The 24,166-nt window shown below is 40.8% G+C and overlaps 1 protein-coding gene and 2 non-coding genes across 3 annotated transcripts; 1 reads left to right on the top strand and 2 right to left on the bottom strand.

The window, feature by feature from the left end:
• Positions 1-102: 102 nt before the first annotated feature.
• Positions 103-22,823, top strand: prkcdb (protein kinase C, delta b). The gene is made up of 17 exons (XM_071494361.1): positions 103-242; positions 11,253-11,383; positions 11,635-11,907; positions 14,513-14,681; positions 16,380-16,411; positions 16,516-16,601; positions 17,118-17,247; positions 17,369-17,469; positions 17,611-17,695; positions 17,874-18,001; positions 18,927-19,100; positions 19,321-19,412; positions 20,163-20,225; positions 20,331-20,469; positions 20,706-20,894; positions 21,071-21,199; positions 21,348-22,823. Exons 2-17 carry the CDS (start codon positions 11,275-11,277, stop codon positions 21,504-21,506), a joined length of 2,058 nt encoding a protein of 685 aa, XP_071350462.1. The 5' UTR covers positions 103-242; positions 11,253-11,274; the 3' UTR covers positions 21,507-22,823.
• Positions 12,191-12,262, bottom strand: trnae-cuc (transfer RNA glutamic acid (anticodon CUC)). Its single transcript has one exon. It is a non-coding gene; the product is annotated as a tRNA-Glu (tRNA).
• On the bottom strand, positions 12,574-12,645 carry trnae-cuc (transfer RNA glutamic acid (anticodon CUC)). The gene has a single exon. It is a non-coding gene; the product is annotated as a tRNA-Glu (tRNA).
• Positions 22,824-24,166: the final 1,343 nt, after the last annotated feature.

The following is a 24,166-nucleotide window of genomic DNA, read 5'->3' as shown; positions in this document are numbered from 1 at the left end:
TTCACCTGGCTGACGTCACAGCTTCATTACTCCGCACCGCACGCTGCCACGGAGCAGCACCGCAGCGCCCGGCAGCCAGAGACACAGGAGCGGCGGCTTGGGCCGAGCGGCGGCCGCCTTCAGCACTTCCTTGAACCCCGGTAAAGATTTCGCAGTGGAACTTCCAGGAACACCGTGTTTCAGACGCCAAACCCGACACCAACTCACGACCGACGAGACTCAGCTGCAGCTCAGCGGAAGAGGTGAGTCGCAGTTTCATGTGAAAGTTGCTCGTCGGTTTGGGAGAACTTGAGCTCGCTGCGTGATAGTTGGGACGGCAGCACTCGCAGGGTCCCGGGTGTCAGAAAGTCGCCTGTCTGTGCTTTGACCTCCTGGCTTCGGCTTGTGTTTCGGCACGGCTCGTCTGGCATCAGGGGCTGGTGGTTGTACGGGGACTGTCTGGCTTTGAGAGCAGTCGTTGTCGCCGAGTGTCGCCCACTCTTGCTTTGTTGCAGTCGTGGTTACGTAAGGTAGTTGAACTATGTTTCAGTACTTGCAGGCCAACATGTAAACTTCATGTGTTCACCGATAAACAGTGAGGACCAGCCTCAGACCCACGGGGACACTCATTCCTCCAGCGGAGCGTTGTGTCCTGTGGCAACAGGAGCCTGCTCCGTGGAGCCGGGTCACACAGTGGGCTTTCTGTTTATATCCCACCAACATGACTGAAAGCCGGAAAAGAATTAATGAAACCCCTTTAAACCTTTTCTCTCTCACAGTAGTGAATTAGGGGGCAAACTTGCTATAGTCTTAAAACACCTTAATTACCTCCTTAAAATAACCAAGCTGACAAAAGCAACTTACATTAACATTAACATGTTGCAGTTTTGTGTATTAAAGCTTAAAAGTTGTTTTATCCCATTATGTGGCTTATTTCTGTGTGTTTTAGTTATACAGTCACTGGGTTCTGTCAGTGATATTTCCAGCTAAATAGATTATTAAAACAGCCCTGACAATGTTAAGGACCATTTAAACTGTTCCACAGATCAGTGCCTATAGTAAATATTATATTTAGTTCACATCATCATGAGTCATTATGTATCAGTCACAAAATGTGGATATACTAAATACCATAATGTCTGTTGGAACATGGCTAGGAAAGAGGAGTTTTAGTGGACTGTACTTCCATTAAATTTCAGGTTTCTCTTTGGTTTCTGGTCTGGTTTGACAGAAAGCTGCCAGTGTTACGGTCATTACAAGGACAATAGAGATGATGAACAACATCACTTGGCTCATTGTGGTCTAACTTGTATTGGAGCTGATTTACATTACTCAACTGAGACTGTCCACGAGCCTGATATGTCAAAGGTCCTCTCCTCATTGCAGTCAAGTTTGGCAACTGGAGTTGCATTTAGTCATCATCCCTCTAACATGTTACTTCTTTTTGTTGTGGCTTGTTTCTCAATCATTGACTTCACCCAGAAAAGGTGATGACGGATGGTAAGCATGACAGTTTAACTTAAGGGAAGTGTCTGTGTGAAGATTACCCTGAATTCTTGTGGCTGTAAACAGCTCAGCCCTCTGAGTCCACAGTAGCTTACATGACTTGTCAGATGCCCAGGTACCTAAACGCAGGATCCTATTTTGAAATATTCCTTCCATTGCTTGTGTAAGTCTTGTGTCACACACTATAACACAATTCTGCATTTGTAGCAAGACTCTGTATCCTGTTGTTATCTTCTGGTGGCAGTGCAGCTTTGTGAGTGCAGGTAACACTATCTGACTGCAGTTATTGGTGTGTCAATATTGGCTTGTGGCATCCTGAGCTGCTTGGAAGATACAGCAGGGACATCTGCTCAGTGCTGATCCCTCGATAGGACAGCACACACATTGATGCATCACAAACTAATAATATAATTCAGACTTTATAAAATTATATTAAACCGTTTTTGTATTTATGAATTATTCATTTTGATACAGAATGGCTTAGTTGGGTAAACTTGAGTAGGTACAGCAATGAAAAGTCAAAAACCATCAACTTGTCACTCAGTCTGAAACACTGAGCATCAGAACAGTAAAGAATTAAAAGTTGGTATATAAAAAGTTTATCTATTTAAATGAGATATTTTATGATTTAAATCTTATCTTTATTAATTTTCTGCTTTACTTTTTAATAGGCAAACTTGAGCAACTCTTTGTCATGAGAAAACATGAAACACCAATGCAGCTGATAAATCTGGTGTATGTCATTAAATGAAAGGGTCTTTTTTACAGTGCATTCACACTCCACAAAGTAATGTATGGTAAAAAAGTAAAATTTTTGTATCACTTTCAACCTCAAGTATCACTGTGGCAATAAGAAAAGAATATACAACATTATTTAGCCCCCAGCATGTACCTAGAAAATCAAAAAACCCCTACTTGTGGACAGACTCTACACTCCAACACTTTTGTTGTGATGGCAAGACACGATTCTCCTGAACACCTGCTGTTATGTGTTATAGACACACATGCAGACATACACAAACACTTTCGGCACAAGTTTGCTAAATCAGCACTAGATGAGGATAGTTCGGCTCAGTCTTGCCCTTGGTCTTTTGTCGCTACCCCTGTCACTCTCTGCACCTCACATCATTATACCCTGCTTGGCTCACCTTGCTCGGATGCTATTTTCTCTGACTTAACCAAGGCTTTGTGAACTGTGAGCGAGGCAGAAATGGACACCGCTCTTAATGCATGTGGAGAGAACACACACACACACACACACACACACACACACACACACACACACACACACAGTGGCAGGATTCATTCCATGCTGGTATAGCAGGTTTTACACCATGCCAAAGAGCTCAGTGATATTAAGGAAGAAGTGAGAGAAAATCAGAAAAGGTTGTCACATCACAACAGTTAGTGTGAAGTTTGTGTCCATGTATAATGACAGTCTGCACATCCAATAGGCACTTAATAACAGCTTGTATTAATTTGGTGTTAGGTCAGCATCACTGGATGTATCACAACACCCAGTCACCTGACTCTGACCTTGAATGAGCGACCTCAGCTCGGGTCTCATTCTTCAAATGTCACTCACTTTTCTCTCCCCCGTCCTACTACCTGAAGGTGTTGGCATTTCCCCAGACTGAATCTGTAGTATGCTGTCTGTTGACATAACCTGTGTGTGCTTTGTGTGTGTTTGGGGAAGGGGTGTTTGACATTAACATGGGTTCGTGAAAGAAAGGAGGGCTTTGAGTCTTTCAAGCCAGTCTCCACTGAAATTTATTAGAGGCTGCTTTGTTCCAGGTTATTAGTGTGTGCATTTGTGTGTGTGCACAAGTACACTTTTGTGCTTTCCAGACAGGGTTACTGCGGTAATAATACATGCCATAATACCTCAGTAAGACTAGTAAGACTTGTGGATTAAGGAAGGTTTTGTGAGACTTATACCATTTTGAATTTGTCCGTCAGAACTGGGAGTAAAAGAAAAAAATAAAGTGGTTGATTGCCCTATTTCATGTTATTACCTCCACCAAGGAGGTGACATTTTTGTCCTCTGTGTCCCTTCATATTTGTGTAGGTAGCTAGTTTTCAACAAATATAAAACATGGTTGTCTTCAAAAGAAAGCTGATTCAATTGTTTTTTGACACCTCATACCATTTCTCTGTAACTGGTTGCCAAATTCTTGTAGGTGTGGGCAATTTGACATAAATTGCTACAGTTCTTCCAGGCATTGTTTGATTGTAAAGCAATTTTGAAAACGTGCAGTTCCACTCCTGCAAAGTTTAGATGCTAAAGCTCTAAAGCCAACGTCAATATTTGAAATGAACAAAACTCAGCGGCCTTTATTCTGACTCACATGAAATTGTGCACAATTCAGAATCAGAATAAGAATCAGAAATACTTTATTAATCTTCCATACAAAGCCCCAGTATTCACAGTATTTAGGTTTTATCCAAAAATCTGCATAATTATTTTTCATTTTGTATGTTTGGATGTAGATCTAAATCCAGATGAACATAGAGAACGTTCTGTCATTGAAACAGCAAATTTAGAGATTGTACAGACTTGACAGAGGTACAGCATGTACTCGCAGAGTTCTTTCTAGTTAATGTATGTAAAGCTAAGAAAACAATGTTCCTGCAGTAGATGCCCACTGTAAAATCAACAGTGATATCACAGTTAGGAAGAGAACAGCCATTTTCCATGATCACTGTTTAATTTCCAATGTGGAGGGATTGTTTTTATTTGAGCTATCGTAAAGAGCAGTTTCATGATGCAATGGATGTTTACACACACAACTGTAAACCAGGTTGTTAGCTTTAGGAGGGAGCGCAGCCTGCCCGACTGACCATGCTTGTTCAGGTTCATTATAATCATGTGAAGCATGTTTGTTCAGCTCCAATTTGCTAGGCCACCAACTCCATTAAGCCAGGCTGTCCTGGGTCTGTTGTGGACCTTTGTGTCTTTAACTAAAAAATGTTTTTATCACAAGGGGTGAAAGCAGAAGGCCAGATTTTTAAAACTTTCTTCCTTCACATTTCTCCATATTGCCAGTTTTTGCTTACCAAATATATGATGGTATTCAGTCAAGCAACGTGTCAAAATACAGACTGTTTTTACTTCACAGCACCTTCAGGGCACCATCAAATTAACCAGCCACCTCCAAACCTGATGTACTCTCACAGGGGTTTGTTTGATATCAGCTGACAGTTCTGTTTAAGTGATGTAGGTAGCATTGGAATTGCTATGACATAACATTGATTAAGTTTAACCAGACTGAAGATTTCAGAACAGGCTGATCTGCTACCTGTGTCCTACTTTGTCTTCTAGCTTTATTTAGCATCTTGTCAGGCTGGTTTTCATTGCTTGAGGTCTTCTTCTGTCACTGAAGGAGACTGAACCACCACCTATTACAAGAATTGAGCTGACTGAAATTGAGCAATTAGAATATAGCTTTTGAATATTAGGGAGGTGAATTTTCTATCTGAATCACAGACTGTATATAAAAATGGATGTAGACTCAGGGTCTGAAAAGTGAAGCAAATGCAGAAGTGTCTTAAAGCTGCATTCGATCTAATGACCATCAGGGGGCAGCTCCACTGGTTGCAAAAAGAAGTCTGATCGTATTGTTGTCTATGGGAAAATGGCTCCACTTCTCACCTGATTTATTACCTCAGTAAACGTTTTCCTAGTGAGTTTATGGTCTCAATTGCTAGTTTCAGGTCTTCTTCAATACAGCATGATGTTCATTTTTTAAATTATGGTCCCATTTAAAGGAAAATAGATGATAAAGCAGGGTATGCATTCTCCCTCTCACTCCTCCTCAGCTCCACTTTTTTTGTTTAAATATGGCTTCCTATGGTTTCAAAAACCAAGATGGCGACAGCCAACTTGCAAACTCTGAATTTGAGAACCCTAAAATGAATATAAACTGGAAGAAACGTTTTTGAACTTGCATAACTCGAAATTGAGAATTTCACCAAGTGAAATTCAGACCACTTAAAGTCAGAGAACAAAAAATATTTTGGCACAGTAAATGAATTCGTATTTAAATGTATTCAGTAGTGGTTCAATTTCAATATCGGTATTCAGTTGCTGATATAATTCAAATTATAATGATTTGCTTCCATACTCTCACAGCACCATTTCACCCTTTCCTAGTAGACAACCAGCTAACGTACTTATACTAAAAACATCTGGGAAGATATTCTGTCACTCAGGTCAAAAGATATCAAATTACAGAGTCCAGGGAGACTGGATGTGCTGCTGGTCTTGTTTCTTAAAATATCTTCTCCAGTTCTGTCAATTCTAATGATGGGTCTTTTTCACATGAGACATTTTGACTTGACAAAGGAGCAAAGCACAGTTGTTACTGATAACAACAGCTCTGCTCAAGTGTCTCAGTAAACTGTGACAGTGAACCAGCATGCACAATGGCAGGAACCTGAACCAAAGCAGCTAAATGTAATTCAGCAATGTCTTTTTAAAAAACCAAAAAAAAAAAACATCTGTGCTTTTCCATTTGTCACATGTTCAAATGTCTTCCATGAAAATGGCCAATTGGTGGTGAATCAGCAGAATTTAAACCTGATTTTTTTTTTAAACCTAGCTATCAAAATCAAACTTTTAAATTGACCTTTTTCATTGAAACACATTTTCATTGGGCTTGAAGTCAAGTGACTGACTCCTATGTCCAGGCAAGAACATTCCTCTGTTTGGCCATAAAAAAAACTATTTAGTTGTCATGGTTACATGTTTGTCGTAGAAAATCTTCAGGTCTTGCATTGTTAAGTGAATATGGATGTAAACACTCACGTTGTTCCTTGCATGTTCCTTGTAAACCAACCTTCCTGTGCGGCAATGGGCTGGCTTAGTTTGAGTAAGGGATAACTGTTCATCAGTGCTGTGTCGTCATGTAAATAGAAAGAATTTCCCCACAGGGAAATAAAAAATAATAGAATAAAATATCTCTTCCATCAATTTGCAGATGACTGATTCTTGTTGTTGTTCCTGTTGTCATTCTGTGTAATTGTACCCGTCTTTGTTCAGACCTGCAGATGAAAGGCTGACACACAAGAGCTCCCTAACCTGCTAGACCTGCTTGATCACTTCTTCCTCTAAATGACTCCTCTAACTCAGTGCATACCAAACCTTTGACTTGTGTTTGGGTCATTGGCATGACTTTAATCATAGTCTGTCACTTGTTGACAATCACTCATCTCTATCTCCACTATTGTGTTGCGTTTTGTGCATGTAGCGTAATGGAGGATTTGTTTTACGTCATTACAACTAAAGGTTCATTCTACATATTTCACCAGCCATTTGCAAAACTGAGTTTTTTGCTGCCCTGTTTATCGTGTGACAAAGTGTCCCAGGTATTAATTTTGGTATTTGTTTTCATTAAAAACTGAATTTGAAAAACAATACACACAGGGCATATAGTCACAGGAACAGGAGCACTCCTTAAACTTCCTCATAACTGTTATGATGGACATGAGGAATTTTCATGTCAAGACAAGTGGCATTTAATGGCATTTCCTTGTCACGTATGTCTGTATGCTTCCACATACTGTGCTGTCTTCCAGCACATGTATAATTTATAAATTCTTTTTTATTGTACAAGGGTAACACCACAGCCAGGGAGTCCAGCTTTACATGTACTGGCTCTTTGCAGACCTTTCAGTCAAGGACAAAAGCTAAAGACATACCTAAGAGTAACTAAATAGCTCCTGAAAGCCACTCACACACACACATGCATAAACACCACTCATCTCACTGGAAGCAGACTTCTGGATCCAGTGAAGGCAAATCTGGTTCTGTCATTGAGTCAGATTTCTCCTCATGTCCACTGGCCTTGCCTTGTTGGTTATCTTTTTTTTCTCTCTTGCTCTTTTCCTCTGCCCACCCCTTCCCCAATTGCATGTGCTCATTTTTTCCACTCTCTCTGGGGAAACAAGGCTTTCTTTTCTATGTAGCAGTGTTTGTGTACATAAGAGAGAGTGTGTGTAAAGCAGAGAGAAAACTGGAAACAGGCTGTAAAAATGTATTTATATTTGTTAAACTCAGTGACATTGATTAATATTGTTTTTGTGTCTGTGTATGTGCATGTGCATGTGTGGGCAGTATTATGAGAGCTCGGACAATTTCTCAACCCTCCTGACCTCACTCAGAAACAGTGGCTTGTTTAGATCCTCTTTAGATACTGGACAGGCCTTGGGGGTCACATGAAGCTCCCAGCAGCAACAACAGAGATGTGTTATTCTCAGCCCAGTGGAGAAACTGTTGAGGAGAACAGCTGAAAATCCATATCCAAAGAATACCTAGCATGCAAAGATGTAAGAGATGTATCGATGAAGCTAACATGTGTTTTCAAGTACTGTAGCTACACATCTACATGCCTAGACACTGTTTATAAATGTTCATCTGAAAACAATGTCTTAACTTTAGCCTAGTAAAAACATAGGGCTGGACCTTTTTTACCTTGCTTTAACCAAGACTAAAGGCAGCTGTAGTGATCCTATTTCTCTGCAAAGATCCTTCAAGTTTTCTTGTGTGGTTCATCATAATACAGGCCATGATGTTGGGTCATAGCAAGAAGGTTTATTATTCTATTTTCTCATTCTGAAAGTGGCTTGACTAACTAAAGTGTGAAAAATCATGTTGTATTTCTTACCCGCAGTCAGCTGTTACTAAGTTACTGTCAGTTAGTCAAAAAATGATCGTGCTATTTTGGTGGCCAGTTGACTTTTAATTAAACTAAATTGTTTAAATTTTCTCAGCTGTGTGCTGGTTACTGAGTAACGTCTGACTTTTGGAAGAGTGAGAAGTTAAGAGTCTTGCTCAAACAGCAAACCCTAGCAATGGCCACTGAGACATCGCTGTTTGTCACTCATTTCTCAGCCCAGATTTTTCCTGCTTGTCTGGGATATCAAACCAGCAACCTCCAGATCACAAGCCTGCCTCTGTACAGATCTGTTGTCTCTTACCCACCGCAGAATTATGTACAGCTGCACACAATTATACACATGAAAACATTCACACCGGAGAGCTGCTCAGTGCAGGTATGGGTTGTACTGCCAAAAAGCTTGCAATGGGTATTTAAGAAAAATAGTGGATGTTAAAGAGGAGATCAACTACAGCACAAAAATGCCTAAGAGCTAAATGTCTCCTCTCTAAAATTAGAGTGGTATTCAGCGGACAAACTAAAAGGTGATCTGGATATAACCAGAGCTAAAAATAGCATCTAGTCTACCATTAAAGACTCAGCAGAATACATGTACATATATCTGGCAGATATGGGCTCAGTCACTCATATCCCTCATAATGCGTGACATTCAGCAACGTGAACAGCATTAAGAATCAAAAACACAAACAAAACTTGTCTCTTTGTGAATGATTAATTATTTAAGTAGAAACAAGAAGCTACAGTTCATTCCTGTCCAGGGGTTTCATGTACGCATTCATGCTCAAGCTTAAGAGAAGAACATGTCTCTGTGCATTTTGCTTTTAGAGATTACTGCCCAGGAAAGTAATTTCATAGAGCGGCCAAACATCCATGTGAGTTTAAAATAAGATGCTGTTTGCCTAAAACCGCAGGCGTGCCATATCTCTGAAGTGACTATTAAACCAAGATTATGTTAATGGAGTAAGAAACTAAAGCTTCAAGAGATCATGTTAAGGAACTTAAAAGCTCACAAAAAGTGCTGTGTTGAAATTCTTGGAGGAATTCTGTGGGATTTTATTGCTCTTTTGAGAATTAGGTTGTAGGCTAATATGCCCTCTGGGTCCTGCGAGTCTGTGACGTAGCACTTGTGTGACTCTGGTATGAAGCAGGCTTGATAACTTCAAAGGTTCAGAAAGTATTTGTTAGTACATTTCCCTTATACAGCATGAGATTTGACTGGCTGCCCCCTAAGTTTAGAAAATTTCACCCCTTGTAATCTCTGTTATTACAAGGCCCCTTAAAGGGAAATGTCACTAGATTTAGCTGCTGTTTTTGCAATGTGGCAGTTTACTATTCAAGAACACTGATTTACTGAACCCCCTGTCCTGCCCCAAAACTGAAAAACACAAGACAAGTGTTTGTCCTCCTGGCACTGTGGTGGCGTGGTGTCCTACTGATACTGACTACTCCTTCAGAAAACGTGTTTGCCTTTCAACTGACTAAATCTTACAGATACTTTGGGACCATTGTATATTTCCTACTAGGGCTACATAATTAACCAAAATATAATGGAAATAGCAGTCCAAGCAAGTCCAAATCACTGGAGCTGCAATTGTTTTGATAAACACAACACACAACACAACACTGTTGTTCTACAGAGATGCCCCAGCTACAAATCATATTCTCCACACGTAAGGGAATATTCTTGTTTGGTACAAAACCCAACAAAAATCACATCATCATTTTCAATTTTTTTTGGTGAAAATGAAATGGAAAAACTCAATGATTGATGACTGAATGATGATTCCAACTGAAATACAGCAATATAATTTTTTGCATGTCATGCAGCCCTATTTCCTACATTGGATTTGATACATGTCGTTATTTTGTAAGTTCACAGAAAATGTTCAGGCCCAAGTTGCACTAATACAAAACAGGAATGTTGCCCGACACAAGAAGATGCCCAAAGGAAGTGTTAACTGCTTGACCTTTCACACATTTTCTTTTTTTCTTTTTCACAATTACTTTTAGCTTTTGAGTATGTATGTATGTTTGGTATGTGTTTCCCTATTAATTTGTAACCTCTTAAAAATAGATGATTGTATCTTATTAACACAATGCTTTAACTGAGATTCTACCACACTACTTTGTAATTATTCTTTAAGTTGTACAGAAGGGACCTGGACAGCTGGGTCGATAAAGAATGAGACTCCCCCTCAAGAACCATTTTAAGAGGAAGTATATGCTACAAATCTCTCAATGGAGCAATATAGCGTGAATGAAGCAACCAGGGGCACACTTTTGTAAGCTGTATTCAAGTTTTTTTCATTCGTAGAATTCTGTAGAATTTTCCTTTTTGATAGGATGGTGTAATTAAAATTTTTATATATATTTTTTTATTTTTTGTATTTTGCCTGTTATTAGCATAATATTGCATTTTTCAGATGTGGTATTCAGATAACTTTGCGTAAATCTAGATTATAGTCAAACATTTGGAGCAGCAGAGATGGAAAAAATTTTAGGGACTTAATCCTGGAAATACAGAAAAAAGATACCTGAATGATGACTGAGGTCCAACCAGTCTGTTGGGACTGGCCACAGAGCTTCACCCTATATTACCAACAGAAAAAGGAAATAGTAAAGGACTAAAATTTAACCAAAGGACTAAACAGGACTACCAGTATCTCCTCTGAGATTAAACCTTGTCCACATTTATCCAGTCAGTCGCCAAGGAGGATGCTTGTGTTGACAGTTCTCTATGATATAGTGCTGCAGAAGTCCTTTAAAGAAACAGACAAAAATCTACAGCCAACTATAGTTGCATAGAAACTCCACTGCTTATCTGGTAACTTTTCTCTAACACTGGGGCATCTTTTTGACCTTGTGTCACTTTCAGTCTCGGTCCCTCATCCTGCTCTCAGTTCAGGATTACTACTCTGTTCCCACTCATTACCAGCAGGAAGTTTCCAAAGTTGTGTCTTGAGTTGGCAACTTCTGCTTCTTCTGAGAACACTAAGTGACTTTCTTCCTTCTTGTTTTAAGTATGGACCATGAGCAACCCAGATACAAGATGAGTGTGTATGTAACTATCAGTCTTTGTGTCCATTCTAGGAGGCTGAGGTGAGCCATCACCATGGCGCCCTTCCTGCGTATCACCCTTAATGCTTATGACGTGGGCGCTCTGTCTCCTATGTCTGACCCTCCCATCTGTGCCATCAAGATGAAGGAGTCTGTCAACACAGGTATGTACAGATGCACAAATGCATGTGTGCCATCATAATTTCATTTAGACAGGGGAGTGGCACAGTGAGTAGGGAGAGCAGACGTCCCCAGTTAAATTGTCTTAACAGTCACCATCTGCTGGGCTCAAAAGTCCATAAACTGACTCTCTACCAACTCCAGGTAGCCATTCCTGTGCTGTGGATTTCCTCAGATTGAAAAAGTTAAAGACATGCATTTTCTTCCAAAGGATGATCCCTATGTTCTTTTACAGAGCGAGGAATGACGTTGGTCCAGAGGAAGCCCACCATGTATCCAGCCTGGAAGTCCACTTTTGATGCTCACATCTATGAGGGGCGTGTCTTAGAAGTGGTCCTCATGCAGAGCACTGAGGAGCCATTGGCCAAGGCAACAGTGGGCGTGTCTGTACTGGCAGAACGTTGTAAGAAATCCAAAAGCAACGGCCGCACTGAGTTCTGGGTGGACCTTCATCCCTCGGGGAGGGTCCAGATGGCTGTGCAGTTCTTCCTGGAGGACAGTGATGCCGGTAAAACTTCTACATCTTAAAGCCTCTGAATGGTTTCAAATCTTAAGCATTGTTCTGTAATATTAACTATGTTGAAGTTCACAAAAAACATCCATAAATATTATTTATTAAGATAAAAAAAAGATAATCTGCTTCATCAGGACTGTGTGGGTGTGATCTGATCAGATTGAATTGACAGTGACCTAGAAATATAAGCAAGCAACCCCACAATTGTCACCACACTTAGGTAGAAAATTGAATGCTCTTGTTGGACCCCAAAACTTTACAGGATTTTAAAAAAGCTTTCCCTGACCGGGAATCGAACCCGGGCCGCGGCGGTGAGAGCGCCGAATCCTAGCCACTAGACCACCAGGGACCTGTCAGATAGTTGGGTAGTGGTGTGAGACTGGAGCTGTTCTTGGGCAAACTTTTATAAGGAATCTTATACACTATAGGTGTAGGTTTCAGTTAATTAGCTTCAAATGACACACAGATATCTCACCAATTCTTTACTTCTCATCGTAAATGTGCTCAGGATAAATATTTAGTTAATGATATTGATATTTTATTTGTGTTCAGTCTTGTTTGAATGAAAAGACACCAACTTTCAGCATGTTTTGGCACCTACCTGTGTGTCACATTACACATATAATTTATGGCCTATATTATTCAGTCAGTAAAGAGATGTTCCCTGACCGGGAATCGAACCCGGGCCGCGGCGGTGAGAGCGCCGAATCCTAACCACTAGACCACCAGGGACTGATGCTCCCTAAGAAAGAAGATAGTCTGCTGACCAGTGGGAACCCCCCTTCCCTGTTTTCTTTTTCTGTTCCACTGCAGAAAACCACTCTCCTGCTGTGCTGATATGTAGTGCCCTCTAGAGGCAGAAAGGATCCTCATCGGATGTTAGGTTCCCTGCACTTTATACAGAAAAACCACAGTTTAACATGTTACTGTAAACCTCTCTGTGAAGTCTGGAATTATCATCCTCCAAGCCCTGCCCTGCAGTAAACTGACTACCTCAGACTGTCAAGGGTTAGTCTGTGTAGTCTGCTATCTCACATTGAGCCTGTCAGGTGACTACAGGTGTGGCCATGTAGCTAATGTATCGGAACAATTCTTCAAGATCATGTCGGAAATTGGCCTCAGGGCTGGCTTTACCCTGACTAAGTAGTCAGTAATAAATATTTGTATTTGGCTGAACATATATGACAAACAGTGTAAACATGTATTTTTCTTGATACTACATACTAATGGGTTCACTAGGATTTGGGTTAAGCAAACATGTACGGTGTATTAGGTCTATTTTATCCTATATTAACCTTTCAATGAAGAGTTTCAGATCTCTGTGATCTAAAATCCTATTTCAAATGGTTTTCTACCCTGGCAGAGGGACGCATTGAAACATTCAGATTTATTTTCTATAAAAATTATATGTAAACACATTGAATAGCAGCACCACCATTGGTATCCCAAGTTAAAAATCTTACTGCTATCATTATTAGCTTTTAAAGGGCTATTTTAGTTTTGCTTCAGCTGTCGGATGCAGAAGTGAAACACAGCAGTGCTGGCCTGCAAATGCTGTATTCAGCTACCAGCTTGGTAGCCCAGACAAGGAACCCAGCCTAGAGAGATTTACAAACTGGTTCTGTGTAGGGGGAGTTCCTTGCGTGGGAGAAGCATGGTCGGGGTTCACTGTTCAGGGTTGGAGAGGGTCATGAGACGGAGGTGTGCCTCCTGTTATGAAAGAGCTCCCTACTCCATCAGCTCCCTCCTACACACTCCACAGGTTTCCTGAAAAGCAGTCCAGGGTATTTTTAGGCATGTGTGAACAGCCCTCAACGCTGTCTGCCTTCTCTGTCTGTCTTTCGCTTGCCCTCTCTCTCACTCCCACTTTCTTAGCTCGGCTCACTGAAGCACTGTCCAAACATAAACATCTGTCAGTAGAATGGCATAGAGGAAATTAGTTTATCTCCCTCACCTCATCACTCTTCCCACTTCCCCCTGTCTATCAATTGTCTCTTCGAGGCTACTCCTTTTTTGAATTGTTCCTCTTTCTCACCCCTCCTTCCCTCCCTCCCTCCCTCCCTCCCTCCCATCCACCCACCTACTCTCCCTATCTGTTCCAGAGTTTCTGTTTTCTTTGTTTACCTCTCTCACGCTGTCTTCTCTGACTTTTGACCCCACCCCATTGACTTGCGTCCACTGGAGCTACTTATCCAAGAAGAGATTTTTCTGTGTATGTCCCTCATTTACCAGCAGCGCCTATGGCCTCCTTCTCTTGCTAACAGAGATTTTGGACTAAGTACGCCTTGGCTATTATAGCTGGTGACTGATTTATGATAATGCCCACTGTGATGTGATTAAAAGACCTTCAACAAAGCTTGTCAGCTATGTAGACTGGAAAAAAGGATGGTTAACTAAATAAATAAAAACACTTCCACCTCACTGCATTCTTAATATAATTTTATTGGCTTTAGAAATCAATAAAAAGTGGATTTTGATAAGACTTTATGGCTGTTTTAAAAGAAACAGGTTATCCCTGTATTCTTTGTCTGTAGACGTGAACGGAAATACAGTAATTTGATTTCGATTTTTTTTTTTTTTTTTTAATCTCCTCCCTCAGCGACATGCAAGCCATCAGTGAAGGTTTCTACTGAAGACGGAGTCACAACCCTTAACAGGAGAAGAGGAGCCTTCAAGCAGCCCAAGGTTCACTTCATCAAGAACCATGAGTTCACTGCCACATTCTTCGGCCAGCCCACCTTCTGCTCTGTCTGCAGAGAGTTCCTCTGGTGAGATGCCAAGTTCTGCCCTTGTTACATGACAGCTGACGCTACTGTTATCTTTGTGTACTTTAGCTGGTTAGCATGCCAGACATTTCTTTCACTTTTACTTTAATTGTGATGGAAATCTGTGAGACACAAATGATATCAAAAGCAAAAGTGCGATTGCTACAGAATAGAGAAATGAGCAGTACAAGTTAACCCTGTGTAATGTGACTCTAGCTCTGAAGGATTCCTTTTCTGTCCAAATAAGATTTTTCTGCATGGAATCACATCACATCCATTCATGTGTGAAGACTATTAGGCACCTAACTCCATACGAAGAATCACGTTTACCTAAGTCACGATGTGTGTATGTTGTGTGTATGAAACACTCACAGCCTTCTTAGAGAAGATGTGTGCAAATCATGACCCTGAGGGGGGTTGTGGTTATAGGGTGCTATAACTATTCACCGGTATCTCTGAGGGTCTGCGCTTGGTTGCTATGGTAACTGGCAATGGGGAATTGGCAGCTGAACACTACGGTAGAAATTAACAATGAACCATTGCTTACAGTGAGGGACCTGTGTGTGACCTGTGGAGAGACTTGGCTTAATATTACACAGAGACCTAATAATAGAGGAAAAATACTTAAAGAAGGAAAAAAATCCTTCACAGTATGTTTGAATTACAGTGAGACACTGTGCTACTCTGTTTGGACATGACTTATGCAGAAGCAGCTAATTTGCCTGTCAGTTTGTCATGCCTCCACACCAGCGACAGCCAGGGCCAGAGACACTATGTCTTTGGGTTGTCCATCCGTACGTCTGTCTGTCCCATTCTCATGAACGCAATATCTCAGTAAAGCCTTGAGGGAATGTCTTTAAATTTGGTACAAATGTTCACTTGGACTCAAGAATGAACTGATTCGATTTTGGTGTCAAACACATTTTAATTACAGTTCTTCTACAGTATTATAACCAGCATTGTAGCCACTTGCACAGCTTTAATAATTCCAGACGATTTGTGCCATCACCTCCTGGATATTTTCTGGGTACCAAATTGGACAAAAACATCAGTTGTCCAATAAGAAAAGTCCAGCCCCCCCAAGGGTGTTTCTCAAAATACCAATTAGTAGCGGTTCTAGTATCCTCAATGGAGCAGCCCTGGGGGGGTTAGTAATGGTAGAAACAACAGCCGGGCTGCTATTGTAAGAATGAGTCACTGTCCAGGCAAATCTCACAAAGTTCTCATGCTGTGTTCCAACTATGTCAGCAGGACTAACTGAGTCAAGCCCCTCCCCCTGTCTCTCAAATTAGAGTATTATCTCTTCCCTTCACAGACGTGAGGAGATGTTTGTTTTAGTCTGCACATGTGTGTGTGAAATCACCTGAGCACTTTTATACATTCAAGTTTTAATCTCCTGATCTAAGATGTGGAAGATTTGTTTCGGTGATGACAAATCTTAATCCCGTGAGTCATTGTTGTGCCAACTCTGACAACAGGTCTCTCATCCTTTTCTCAGTTTTTTCGTTTGGTAGCTGCTGCATAAAGGAGACGGCAAACATTTAGTCTTATGTCCATGCTTTAGTACATTATTGTCACAGTCCCAATCCTCGTAATGAAAACCATCCTGAGTATATTGCTCTGATATCAGCATCACACTTTTCTTTCTTCTTCTCTTGTTTCATGTCACACATTCAACTCCATTTCTTTTCTCCCATTTAGGGGGCTCAACAAGCAAGGTTACAAGTGCAGACGTGAGTGTTTATTGTTTGTTAAACTGCTATCTGCATTGTTATCGCAATTTATCCTTTTGTTGTCTTCACATTTAACACGATATTTGGTCATTTATTTCTCCCAGAATGCAATGCAGCAATCCACAAGAAATGCATCGAAATAATCATCGGCAGGTGCACTGGAACAGCAGCCAACAGTCGTGACACTGTGGTGAGCAAAGTTAATGTTTTCCAGCATTAATGCAAAACTTGCACCTTCCACCTCAGATCTTTTTGTTTTACAGTGTTACCTTTTATTACTTATATCTAGCTATAGTTATAACTATAGTTATAGCTAGGTATAGCTATAGTTATATAATGAGTTTGTCTTTCCCTCCTGCTTTATTATTTTAAGACTTATGTATGTTAGGTGGTAGACCATTAATCAATAATTTGGTCACTGTGTTATTCCTAACATAAAGAATGCAATGCTTTGTTTTTGATGAGTTTTTGGCACAAGTGAATACAGATCCAACCAAACAGGGCCAGGCTCAAGTGTACCAACAGCATCTATATTAAATTCAGTATTAAAATCAATGGAGACATTCTCAAATATTGGCTGTGGATTTTTTTTTTTCTGACTTTTATTTGCCAAACTGCAACATTTACTCTATAGTCCCACATTTGTCTGCTCTAATTATCAGATGGCAGCTATCTGTTGGTTTAATGGATTTCTATATGTTTGTAGTTCCAGAAGGAGCGCTTCAAGATTGATATGCCACATCGCTTTAAGTACTACAACTACAAGAGCCCCACTTTCTGTGACCACTGTGGAAGTCTGCTGTGGGGTCTCTACAGGCAGGGCCTTAAATGTGAAGGTGAGTCCAAAGTGTTAACTGTTTTTTTTTTTGTTTTTTTTTTTGCTTTGTGTCAAATATTGCATCAGCTCTACATCTGACAGTTTTCTCTTTCATTGTATTCCCTTGCACCTCTGACCAGACTGTGGCATGAACGTACATAGTTACTGTCAGAAGAAAGTGGCCAATCTGTGTGGAATTAACCAGAAACTACTGGCAGAGGCTCTGTCTCAAGTCACCCAGGTTAGCACAGTAACAAAACATATCTTTTGTATTTGGTGTTGATTGTGTGTACATTTTATGTGCCTCAAGAAATCAAGAACAAATTAATGATTGTGTATGTACAATGTCAGGAATGTTTCACCATCACTTTTCCCTCTGTAGAAATCTATGAAGAAGTCTGACAACTCCAATGCAGCAGATATCGGGATCTACCAAGACATCCAAGGTGCAACAGTAGACCCTAGTGGTAAGACGTGATCATTGTAGCACAAAGTGTGACTGATTTAAATACGGTTTTATCTTGAAGAGTAAAATATGTGTGGTATTGTTGCTGATAGTCTGTTTAACATAATTTATTTTTTCAAATCATAAGAATTCAGGTTTGCATATGTATTTACTCTGTGTGTACAAATGTGTATTTATAGCAGGTGGCAATGGCAAGGTGAGTGAGGGCTTGAGCCCAGCCCCATCAGCACGTATAGCCCCCCGGGTACACCTCACCATGAACCACCTGGTGTTCCACAAGGTGCTGGGCAAAGGCAGCTTTGGCAAGGTATGCCCCATGGTCCCCCAATTCTAAACCCATTTCTAAATTTAACATTAAATGATTGTTTGGACACAAAAATGGAAGACACTGTCAACTTAAAGCGTTACATAAATCTGTGCATGCCATTGTTGTTATGGATACATAGTAAAAGCATCACAGTCATCCTGAAATTATCTACATATGAATATTAACTTTGTAGATGAACACGACCTGACCAATATAACAAATATGAAAAGAGGTGATAAGAAGGATCGAAAAGGTCCAAATCTGCATGTTTGAGGCAGTTTGGAACAATTTTCAAGTGACATTACTGAGAAAAACAAGGATGTAGAGATTTTTGAAATTCTAAGACAGGTGGGCGTCTTCAAGAGACAGATTCTTATCACATAATCATGACTCAGTGTATTCTGTTATCAAAGTCTGTCACTGTCCTTCCTTGAACCATATTTCTTTCATTTTATTTTATTATTTATTACCAACTCAGCTTTTGTTTACCTCATTCATGATAGACTAGGCTAACAATACCTTAGTAGATCAATACATCCTCCCACTGTTAAATTACTTCCCTCAAACACTGGAGTGGGAGATGTTTTTCAGATGAGAAAAGAGCTGTGTTACTCCATCACTATAGATACCAGGCAACATCTGACAATTTATTCAGCCCATCAAGGTTGACATAGCAAAAACAGAGAAGCCAGGTATTGAAGGTTAATTTATATCCAGGCCCATTGTAGCCTGGTGGCAGTGCAGTGTCCACCCAGTGTCCTCACTGACCTGCATTGAGACAGAGCATGTTAGAACAGCAAAAGGGAGGAGATATCAATAACTTCCTCATAACTTCCTTTGATTTAGTTTTGTTGCGATTGTACTCAATGAAACTGCTGTGATCATACTGCTAAATTACTCACCCTAAGTGACTCTGACACCCCAGGTGCTGCTGGCAGAGCTGAAGGGGCAGGGTCAGTACTTTGCTGTGAAGGTTCTGAAGAAGGATGTAGTTCTCATGGATGACGATGTGGAGTGTACCATGGTGGAGAAGAGAGTCCTGTCCCTCGCTTGGGAGAACCCCTTCCTCACACAGCTCTACTCCACATTCCAGTCTAAAGTAAGCACACACATACTGAACATCTCACCAGTAAAAGCTTAAAAAGCATATTCTCTGATAGGGAGTCAATCTGGGCTACGGCGGTAAAAGCAACAATTCCCAGTTGTTGATAAGAACCCACACTCCCAGCCCCTCTTATCTGTATCCATTCTCTCTCACACTCTCTTCATGTCTCATTTGTCTGCGACAGTGAGCTGACAATAATGTGTTGTTTGCACAGGAGCACCTCTTCTTTGTAATGGAGTACCTGAATGGAGGTGACTTGATGTTCCACATCCAAGACAAAGGCCGCTTCGATCTCATCAGAGCCACGTGAGTACACTGGGGCCCTGCTCAGGCGTGGCATTAACATGCGTCTCAGGTGATCACAAGTGGACAGCTCTAAACACGTCAGTTCACACCTGGTTTTAGAATCCACACACATCTCAAGTGACCACTTGTGATCAGATCTCACTTCCTCGCTTTATATGCAAATAAACATGTATGCACTGTTTAGCCAGTCAAACTATGACAGACGGGTCTATTGTCAATGTGTTGAGAGAGAGAGAGAGAGAGAGAGAGAGAGAGAGCAGAGCAAGGAGGGGCTGAGCGAATCAATGTGCTGCACACAGCTCTACAATGAAATGAGGTTTGAGCTATTTGAAATACAAAAAAAAAAAAATTGAAAATCAATACGTGGCGGTCAATATTGATATTGTGACAGGCTGCCACAAATATATCAACTTATGGAAAACTTTGTGATAAGAGTAGAAATATTTTTGGTAGAACACATTTTTGTTCACATTCCTAAAAGAATGTGGCCTAGACCATCTCTGGATGTGGTCTGAGTGATCGGATCTCAAATGCGTCCTCAATGCATCTTGGGTGCATTCACACCTGTACTTAGAGCTGTCCACTTGTGATCAGATCACTGAGACGCATATTAATGCCAGGTCTGGACAGGGCCTGGACTACCATGTAAAGAACTGATGCAGCAATTGTCATTTTCCACAACTGAGGATCTGTAATTGTAGCTTTTAATCACCGTAAAACTGTGTTTAATGGTTTAATTTCAATCTTCAGATTCTATGCTGCTGAAATAATAATAGGACTGCAGTTCCTCCACGCAAGAGGTATCATCTACAGGTAAGACCCTATTACCACCATGCACTGATGTCTGCAATCTCTATATTACATCTGTTACTGCAATAGAGTTGATTGCACATTGCATGTATCTGTGTCTTCCTGCAGAGATCTGAAGCTGGACAATGTGATGCTGGACAGGCATGGACACATTAAGATAGCAGACTTTGGCATGTGCAAAGAGAATGTTTTCGGAGAGGCCAGAGCCACAACATTTTGTGGAACACCGGACTATATTGCACCAGAGGTCAGTTTCAAGACCTGGCTGACCTCACATTTTGTAGTTTCATACTGCCATCAAAATCTTCATGTATTATGGAGGTTTGTTTAGAAATATTATAAAACATGAATGGAGGTGCAGCCATTAGGGGGTATGGCAGTTTCTACAGATAATATCAAAACATAGTGATTCACAGTCTCCTAACATTGCTTATTCTCCTTGTGCGCTTCTGATGCATTTTGTGAAACTGTCTCTCGTCTTAGATCCTGTTAGGACAGAAGTACACCTTCTCAGTGGACTGGTGGTCTTTTGGCGTGCTAGTGTATGAGATGCTGATTGGTCAGTCACCTTTCCAAGGTGATGATGAGGATGAGCTGTTTGAATCCATCAGGTCGGACACCCCTCACTACCCTCGGTGGATCACCAAAGAGTCCAAGAACCTGCTGGAACTGGTGAATAACTAATGATACAGGGCACAGTTTGTCCCATATCGGTTAATGCAGCATTTACATCATACATATGAATGGATGTCCTAGCGTGCATTTTTCTTTCTCACAATATAATAATACAGGGAGCTGTTTTGTGTTGTTTCTGTAATGACATTGACTGTCTCCTGTCATTATTTCAGTTGTTTGAGCGAGATCCCACTCGCAGATTAGGTGTGGTGGGAGACATCCGTGTACACCCCTTCTTCAAAACCATCAACTGGCCAGCACTGGAGAAGAGAGAGGTGGAGCCCCCTTTCAAGCCCAAAGTGGTATGAGCCTATAATTTTGGTTCTGAACAAACTATGTGGTACCAGGAATCCATTTGCGTAAATATAATTGCGTGCATCAAGGATAGTGAGTACTCCAGTGTGCTTTGTTACATTAACCTAACTGAAATCCCTGACCTTTCACCCATAGAAATCCCCCAGTGACTGCAGCAACTTTGACCGAGAGTTCCTGAGTGAGAAGCCTCGCCTCTCCCACGCAGACAAGAACCTCATCGACTCCATGGACCAGGAAGCATTCGCTGGCTTTTCCTTCGTCAACCCCAGGCTAGAGAAAATGATTAGCAAATGAAAAAACAAAATGGCTATTCCGGGAATGCAGTCTTAGCCCAGCCCACTCTGAAATAGGCAGTTTCCTATTCTCTTCCCCTTGTCAACTGGATGGATAATAAGAACATAAAAAAAATATGGGCTTGACTCTGACTTATTTTGCTCCTCTATCAGAGGATGAGATAAATACTAGGATGTTTGCTGGTGTCTAAAGCAATTATCATGTCTCAGCTGTCAAACTATGTAGGTGTATAAAAGAGTATTAAGCTACAGGAAATTAAGGGAAATTCTGAAGAAACCAGTGTTACCATAATCAATGCTGGGGGGGTTGTCAAAGATCCATTGTGTTTGTTCATGCTTTTCTGTCATTTTTCCATGTGATCACATCTTGAACCTGTACGAATCGTCTAATGTACTGTATCTTGAAATTTAAATTCACAGGCAGGAGCATAAGCATGAGGCCTTTGTTTAGGAATACAAATATGCACAGCCAGGATCTCACATGCAAGTCAGGAAAATTCAGTGGTACATACAGTACTCACTCTCACCCTGTGTGCTTTGACTACTGTATGCCTCCTAGAGCACTCCATCTGTGTGTGTTTGTGTGTTACCAAATGCATACAAGTGTGTGGGTGTGTGCAGGTATTTTCTTACATGCAAATGGTGCTACTGGATTTGTTAACATTGTCTGTTGCAGAATGAATCCTTGGTTTATCTAGGCATCATAGAAAGAATTGTACCATAAAGATGGGAGGGCCTTAAATCTATAAAGTCACGCTGTGGAACAGCACAGTTTCCCCCCGTCAATGACTGCACTGTCTCACATACCCCCGAAAGAGTTTATGTGGTTTTTGTTTTAAATTTAGAACAAATTTCTAAATGGCAGTCTTCTTGTGTTTTGTGTGCCATTGGTGTCAAACCTCATTGGCAAGAAGTTCACCTCCTTCTTCTGAGGTGCTAAGATTAAGGATTATGTAAATGTCACCCAATGAAGTCATGAGGCCTGGTACCAGAAAAACCTGTGAATTTTTCTGCTCATTTTCTGGGCTATCCGCAGACATACTGGAAAGAGTTGCAGCAGTGGTGTGGTACTATACCTGTACATCTACAGTAGCTGTGTGGAAAGATACGGGAGGGAGGGGCCTTCCACTGGAAACACAGGGTCATTGAAATGTGTTAAATTACTTGAATGTAGGATTTTTAAAAATGAAAATAATAGTGCTGTGTATGGAAATCTAATATGTATGTAACCATGAGCTGTCTCTGAGTTAACGTTGTACTTTTTTACTATCCTCGTCTTTTACATCTGATTATAAATAAATATACTATAAACTCAAAATTGAACATGAACATTTACATTTGTTACTGCAGACATGTATGCTATAAGGCTTCATATGTCAAAATGTATTTATGTATCTTGTATTTGTCTTGTATTTATATATCAGATGTCCTATTGTAAAGACTCACAGCTATAGAAATTATACTGCTGTGGTATAGCGTGTGCAGCACCTCGCCTCAGAACATAAAAAGTCCTGAGTGTGGCCACCAGCACATTTCCAAGTGCCACAGGGCCGTTGTTGCTGTGAGAGAAAGACCAGATTGGCTTTTCAGCCATCTAGCGGTCAGGTGTTATAACTACACCCCTCCGGTTCATGTGTGGACGAAGGGCATTCCTGCAGTGCGCACGGCTCATGACCTGTCCTCGTCCTCTGTCCCCAGCAGTAATCCACCGCCTGCTGCAGGATATGGACACTGAGCAAATACCAAACATGAGGCAAGACACCGCAAACCTGCGCTAAGAGATAAAACCTGTTCAAGTTACTGAAAAATGTGCCTCTATGCGAACAGCCTTAAGCCCAGCATTCAAGTTGCAAACCTTTGAAAAATAAAATGACACCACACAAGTGTCAGATTAAAAGTATGATCCAAAAAGCGAGCGAACACAGTCATAGAAAAAAAAAAAAACTAGATTTTTTTTTTTTTTTTTTTACTATGGCATGTATATTTTCTAAACCTAAATTCCTTACAATAGTTTAACAGTCTTCTGTTAGAGAGCTTTACAGAGGGAGCACCTTTTCACTTTAACACAATGACTGAATGAATTTGGGAGTAAATGCCTCCCCCTTTTTGATTTATTCATGGATCTCCGATTGTTTCGACTGTTCGTGCAAGATCCGATCGCTTTTCTGCAGCCCACATTTATTGTACTGTTTCCACCTCAACGGATACAAAACGCGGGTATTTTTTTTCTTTTGTTATAATAGGCATCCGAAGGGTTGGTCTATTGTGGAGGATTATGAGCAGCACCCTATTTATGCTCCAAGTGAGCGGCAAAACCTGTTTCAGGCAACGGATGAGGCGTGTGTGCTCCTGGAAACGCTTTCCAAAATAAGAAATACACTTGTTTTTATAAAGAAATGACGTTTAGAATATAAAACAGATGGACTTTGAGCATTGCACCCACAGTGTCAACGCATATTTCCAGCAGTTTCTCCCGCCCTCTCCTCCAAAAACCCGACTTGAGATCCCTGTGCAGCAGAAGTATCGTGCCAGCAGTGACACACAGGATTTCCATCCGGTCATTATGATGGGACGCTGTTGTGATTTATTTTAAAAGTAGTGGTCCGTTCAGCCTCTATGGCGCATCGTGGCATATTTCATTTAGTTCACAAATATTACACC

This window comes from Trachinotus anak, unplaced genomic scaffold (assembly GCF_046630095.1).
Source record: "Trachinotus anak isolate AG129_WGS33_773 ecotype Australia unplaced genomic scaffold, CSIRO_AGI_Tana_v1 ptg000013l, whole genome shotgun sequence".
Taxonomy (NCBI): Eukaryota; Metazoa; Chordata; class Actinopteri; order Carangiformes; family Carangidae; genus Trachinotus; species Trachinotus anak.
Note: the sequence above shows the minus strand (reverse complement) of the source record. Positions and strands in the feature narration are given on the sequence as shown.

Coding starts and splice junctions, on each gene's coding strand:
- prkcdb (XM_071494361.1), top strand. CDS start 11,275: ATGGCGCCCTTCCTGCGTATCACCCTTAATGCTTATGACGTGGGCGCT. Junction 11,384..11,634: donor GAAGGAGTCTGTCAACACAG/GTATGTACAGAT, acceptor GTTCTTTTACAG/AGCGAGGAATGACGTTGGTC. Junction 16,412..16,515: donor GCAAGGTTACAAGTGCAGAC/GTGAGTGTTTAT, acceptor TATTTCTCCCAG/AATGCAATGCAGCAATCCAC.